Source organism: Apis dorsata, unplaced genomic scaffold (genome assembly GCF_000469605.1).
Source record: "Apis dorsata unplaced genomic scaffold, Apis dorsata 1.3 scaffold_995, whole genome shotgun sequence".
Classification (NCBI taxonomy): domain Eukaryota; kingdom Metazoa; phylum Arthropoda; class Insecta; order Hymenoptera; family Apidae; genus Apis; species Apis dorsata.
The window spans coordinates 49,677-56,128 of record NW_006264097.1 but is presented as its reverse complement, the minus strand read 5'-3'; the positions used below and the strand labels follow the sequence as shown (position 1 = coordinate 56,128).

At 26.8% G+C, this 6,452-nt stretch overlaps 1 protein-coding gene across 1 annotated transcript; it reads right to left on the bottom strand.

The window, feature by feature from the left end:
• Nucleotides 1-287: 287 nt before the first annotated feature.
• Nucleotides 288-5,646, bottom strand: LOC102674894 (NF-kappa-B inhibitor cactus-like). The gene is made up of 3 exons (XM_006624178.2): nt 4,626-5,646; nt 3,290-3,648; nt 288-1,004 (listed from the first exon to the last, which is right to left on the bottom strand). Exons 1-3 carry the CDS (start codon nt 5,024-5,026, stop codon nt 655-657), a joined length of 1,110 nt encoding a protein of 369 aa, XP_006624241.1. The 5' UTR covers nt 5,027-5,646; the 3' UTR covers nt 288-654.
• Between the last annotated feature and the right edge of the window lie 806 nt (nt 5,647-6,452).

Sequence of the window (6,452 nt, the reverse complement as noted above, 5' to 3'; positions counted from 1 at the left end):
TCTGTTTCTTAATTTACTTAATATAAATATATATATGTACACTGTAAAACAAATAATAAAATTATAAATGTTTTGTTATGTACTACTTTTTCTACTTCTTTTTATCAGATTTCTCTTATCATAATACACTTTCAAACATATTAATATCATTGATACATTCTCATATCACTCAACAAAAATATTTTATATTTTTCTCTATATTTACAAAACGAGATCTTACAGTCTCCTAAGCGTAAATGTAAATTCTTTGTATTTAATTTGTTTAACAATAATCGTATTCATTATTATTTTTCGTATTAATGAAGCATTGACATTGCTTCTTATAAAAAAAGATACATTTATCTCTTCGTTCGTCTCTCGTTTTATCGTATAATTTTTCGTTTTTTTTTTTCGTTTTTATGATACATTTTACATTCATTTTATTACTAATTAACTTTAACTAAATAAAACTTATTCGATTTATTATGATTAATATTTGAATTAGGAGTGCGAATTATTTTCGTCTATCCTACATACGGTATTGTAATGCGTAGCCAGAAATGAGGCTATTCAATATATCCATAATAATCGAAAGATATAAATACTCGTACAACGGACAAAGCTAAAACGCTAGTCAAAGGATTAATAGACGCATTAATATCGCTTACATTTTTTTTAAGATAAATTGTTAGCAGAACTTTCATCTTCATCAGTGGTATCTGAATCTGATTCAGAGAGTGGTTCCGGTGTTGCACCCAGTCTTACTAATTCCCTTGCAAGTTTATTATCATAGATCAGAGCTGTTTGATATGCGGTTTTTCCAGCATAATTTGGTGTATCTAAACAAGGCCTACATTCTTGAAGAAGGAACGCGATCACTGACCGACAATTACGTTCTATAGCGAGATGAAGAGCCGTTTGTCCTGCTAATCCTTCTCTGGCGTCTAGATCCGCTCCACGACGCACCAAAAGTCGTACGAGCTCTACATGATCCGATGAAGCGGCTATATGTAAACACATTTGTCCTGAAACATAAATTCATATCGAATGAATATTTTCGAATTTTGAAAATGTCATCATATTGCTTAATCAGACAATTTTAATTCATAAGATAGAAATGCCTTCTTCATAATGATGCGATGGAGTCACATGCTTTTGAAAGATATAGATAGAACTAGGAAGATGCGGTGAATCATTGTCGTCTTCTTTTGGCTGGCGTCCCGTGGTCCAAACTAGGTTCGTACCGATCAAAGTAACTGCTAAAATTAACCCTCCGTTGTTACCACTAGCAGTATGTACATTGGCGGAATGTAATTTCATTGCAGTTGAGCCTCACAACAGAAAGATTTACAGAACTCTAACCGCATAAATATTGATGTTTCTATTCTTATCGAAACGTTTATATGATATATAGTCAGAGACAGAAGAAATATAATTTACATATTTTGAAATTGTATCTATACATGAATGATATCATATCGGTAATTTGTAAATATAATTAACCATTTTAAAGTCCGTCTAAAAATTAAATAAATTTTGTTTCGATATTCGTGATAAATTATATAATAGAATTGAAAATATGAAAAGAATGATTAAATCTTTTCTATCCTCTATTTTATTTTTCGAAGAAAATATTTAACAACGAAAGTCCACTGATTTCCGCGCCATTGTGGAGTTTCCCATTCGAATCGAGTTGAACCGAGTTGTGGAGCATGAATATCACGACACACAAATAGTCGTGTAGGTATTTTTAAATATTAAAAACATCTGCTACAGGCTTTCTGTCTCATCGCACGCCTTGCGTGATGTAACGCGCGTACCCGCTCGTGCAGACGACGCGCCAAAATTCCTTCGTGTGTATTCCGAGCTTAAAATCGCAACACTCTTTACTTTTTATTTTTTTCTTCCTATCTAATTTTTTTATCCGTAAAATTTTCTAAATGTCAATTTATCAGTCGAATTATCGCAAATGCATTCAAATCTTTGATATTGATATTCAATATTGAATGCATATATTCAATATATTCAATATTTTTGGATATATGCAAAAAATTATATATATTATATCTTTTTAATATAAGCCTAATTTGAATATACATACATATACTTTTTTAATCGACACGATAAAATAATACGCAAATTTTTACATTTTTTTTTATAGAATCAATAAAATATATAATATATATAATATATAATAACAATATATAATATAAAAATATATAATAAATATAAATCATCAGACAACAAAATACGATCAAGTATAGTAACAAATAGTGAATCTGCAATTAGACTGAAAATTGTTCCATAGTATAACTTAAATTATTTTCGTCATGGTCCAAAATCAGCCGTTACGCCAGCAGTCCGACGTTCTGTATATATCTATATATGATATAAGTACAGAATGGTATATAAGCATGACGTTATGTGGAAATTCCAGAACTATGTAAAAGAACGTTCAATTATTTTCGTTATATATACAAGGTCCAATATACATATAAAAAAAAAGAAACAACATGATAAATACAAAATTTATCACCTATCAATTATATGTTTAAAGCAAAGAAAAATATGGAAAATGGATAAAAAATATGGATAGAAAAAATTTCTGATTAAATTTCTTCAAAAAACTTTGAAGTGTTTTTTGCTGAAATAATTAAAAACAAGAAATCAAAGATGAAGAAAATTACATGAATATCGTTATATGGAAATGTATATATTCTCCTCAATATTTTCTATTAGAAAGTAACGAGCAATATTTTCGAAAATATCAATAATTCTATTGCATTTTGACATTATATAATTTTCGAAGAAAAGAAACAGAATAACGGAACATTATTCTCGATCCTTGATGAAATCATGGGAAATCCGCGAATAATCGCGGATTACAGGATTGTTTTCTGTTCGCGCGCGCATGCAATGCCAATGACTGTTGTTTCATGCGATAAATGTTGTTAGGATTTTCCGAGTTGCTTCGTTTATCCTCTCCACAAGCAATACCAACCATGCGTCATGCACATTTCCTTCCTTCTTTGTAAAGCATTTTATTATATACACTTCCTATTGTCTACTAATGAGAATACTCTCTCTTTTGAATATTTTTTGTATCATATTTATATCATACTTCAATTGAATATTTAAGAAAGATAAGAATATTTCGCGTTATTATTTATTCAAATTTTTATCAATAAACTATTAGCTATTATTATTAATTATATAATTAAAACAAAAGCAATAAAATTAACAAAATCTCATTTGGAAATAAAACAATAAATGAAACAAAGAATTATGAAATTATAAATTAATCATCTACCTTCATAATTCGGTTGTTCAAGATCTTGTGGTAAGGCAGGTATTTTTTTTCCAGGGAGAAGATAATTTCTTTCTATAGAGGTTAAAGGATCGGTAAGAGCTTTTGCGGAGGCAAGATCACCAGTTGCGCAAGCTAGGTGAAGAGCCGTGTTTCCACGAAAGTTTCTCAATGCTGGATTTGCACCTGCCAGAATTAATCCCCTAATAATCCTTGGTTGTCGAGCCAATACAGCTAAGTGCAGAGGTGATTGACCATTATGATTCAAGATATTTAAAAGATATGAATGTGGTCTTGTAGAATTTCTTATTAAGCTGAACGTATCCTCTACAAAATCTTGTACTATGGCCATATGAAGTTGTCTAATAGAAAAATAAAGAAACAAATTTATAAACAACATTATAAATTTAATAAAAAATTTAAAAAAAAAGGATTTTTAAAAAGATTTTCCAATTATAATGATTATAATGATTCAATTAATTAAAATTCTTCACAATGTAAAGTATGAAAGGATGGATTCACATATAACAATATCTATTTTTATTTTTCAAATTTATCTATTTTTCTAATTTCACTAATCATATTATCATAAAAAATAGTGTAAAATTTGATAATATTTATTTCAATACTAATAACAATATTATTTATTTGAAATAACACAACCAAATCGTAATTCCTTTCAATTTGTTTTCTTTGACTTTATTAATTTATTATGTATGCATGTAATATTTTCTTTGTAAAGAAATATATATATTGTTTATATGTTATATGCTCTTTATATGTTCTTTCTTATATGTTAATATCCATTGGATCAATCAGTATATTTTGAAAATATTTTAATCATAATCCGAATTAAAATAATATATGATGATCAAGTAATAAACAAAACATATACCATTAATCGATATAGCAGAATTTGATCTAACCCACTTAAATGATCATCATCCACGTGTATTTGTTTACAGCAAAGATAAAAAATAACGGTTACTTAAAAAATTTTTTTTGAAAGAAGTCAAATCATAAAATTTTATTTGTTAATAATAATTATTGATTAATTATATTATATCGATATATCGATAATTATGTTTAACATATTGTTATGTACTAATCGCTATTTTTAATGTCTTCAAAAAAAATTTATGCAAAATGTTTATTTTATTATATAGAAAATTATATAGAAAATTTTATTTTATATAGCAAATAATATAATTATTAAAATAATATAAAAAACTATCTTATGATGACATAATTTAAATAAGAAAATTAATTGAAAATTATATAATTAAGATTAAAAATAAAGATTTTAAAGGAAGGAGAATATTCTATGAAAATTACTTACATATCACCATTATCATTTTCATCATAGTACAGTTGTTGAAATTCATTATTGATTTGTTTTTTAGTGGATTGGTGCCATTCACGTGATAATGTTGGAGCATCGTGTTGATCAAATTTATTAATATTTACCGGAGTTAATTCAACAGTAGGTTCAACTTGAACCTTGTAACTCATGAGTTGACTCAATTTTTCGCTTAAGCCAAGATCCACACCACTATCTGATTTTATAGGGGTAACGGGTGTGTTTACAACATTTAATTCATAGTCATATAGATCAGAACTAATTTGAAGATTTCCACTAGATAAAAATCCAGAATCGGTGTGACATTGTTCTTCACACTTTAATTGCGTTTTCACTGGAATATTACTTTCCATTGGTGCTGTCCTTGATGAATTTAACATTTTCGATATCGACTTTCGATTAGTATACAAAATTCAATTTTTTCCCGCTCGTCAAAAAAAAACTATGATTTTGATTTGTATATATACACAACGTATTGAGTATATATATATATTAAACTTTTCTAAAATCTTGATGCGATGCTTCTACGTAGTTTTCTGAATGAATAATTAATCGATTTTTATGATTTCGTTCGATTTTCCTTTCTCAAAACAACAGAACTTATTCGTTCTTGTTTCGTTCGTTCGCAAGCGACGCCACTGCTCCGTTTATTCGAGCAATCATTCGATTGTCGTTCGCCTCGAACAGCTGGCTTCTTTACATGTATTCGATTTTTCGTTGTCGTTGGATTCTCGTTTCGACAGTGTTTGTAAATATCGATGGCTAATTACGTCATTCTATAATTTCATTTATAAGGAAATATTTCACCTTAAATGTGGAAACTTATTTGATAGGAAAAATTATATATATAAGAATTTGTATTTTTGATAAAAAAAAACAAAGAAAGAAAATATAAATATATATATACTTAATAATTGAACGAAACTCCACTCAACGCGCTGTCTGAAAACGAACTAACCGTATAATGTTATGTGACCGCGAGCTGCGAGGCACAGTAGAATCTCTAGTGGATTTTGTACGTGTGAGTTCGTGTGTTCTCAAAGGAGAAAGGTAGGGGTGGGAAAACCCATCATGGCAAAGTCAGTAGTATGGTATACATATATGTACTTATTTATACATTTTATACTCAATTTAACTTGGCATTTAGATAACAAGTTCAGAAAAAAATTGAATCAAACGTATTATAAATATTTTTTATATTTATTTAATTCATATTATTTTCTAATTTTATATAATATTCGATTAATTATTTCATATAAAATTATTCTAATTGTATATATATTTATAAATTATATATTTAATATTAATATATATAATATAATTTTATTTAAAATTTTTATTTACTTATAGAATGTTAATATATAATGTATTTGATACTTATGGTCTATAAGATATATCTTTTGGTACCATTTTGAAGATTAAACAAAATAAAAATTGATATATGTAAAAATATCAACTGAACTTATTTATTAAATTAATTAGGTAATTGAAATGTGTTAACAAATTGAAATGGAAAAATGTTTCCATCGCATTTTGTTGCTTTGTTTCATCTAACGCAAATTTTAATTAATTTAATAAATAAATTTCAATTAACATTTTTGTATACTAATTTTTATATTTATTTCTCTAAAATCGATTTTTTAAAGATATGAAAAATGATGCAAATCAAGAAAAAGAAATATTGATATCAATCAAAAAATCAATAGAATCAAAAAGAAATAATCATATCACTTTGTTTAAAATAAAAAAAGGCAAAAAATCTTTTATAGATCAAAAATATAATATATTTATATATATATATTATAT

Coding starts and splice junctions, on each gene's coding strand:
- LOC102674894 (XM_006624178.2), bottom strand. CDS start 5,026: ATGTTAAATTCATCAAGGACAGCACCAATGGAAAGTAATATTCCAGTG. Junction 3,649..4,625: donor GAAAATGATAATGGTGATAT/GTAAGTAATTTT, acceptor TTTTTCTATTAG/ACAACTTCATATGGCCATAG. Junction 1,005..3,289: donor TGAACAACCGAATTATGAAG/GTAGATGATTAA, acceptor TTTATGTTTCAG/GACAAATGTGTTTACATATA.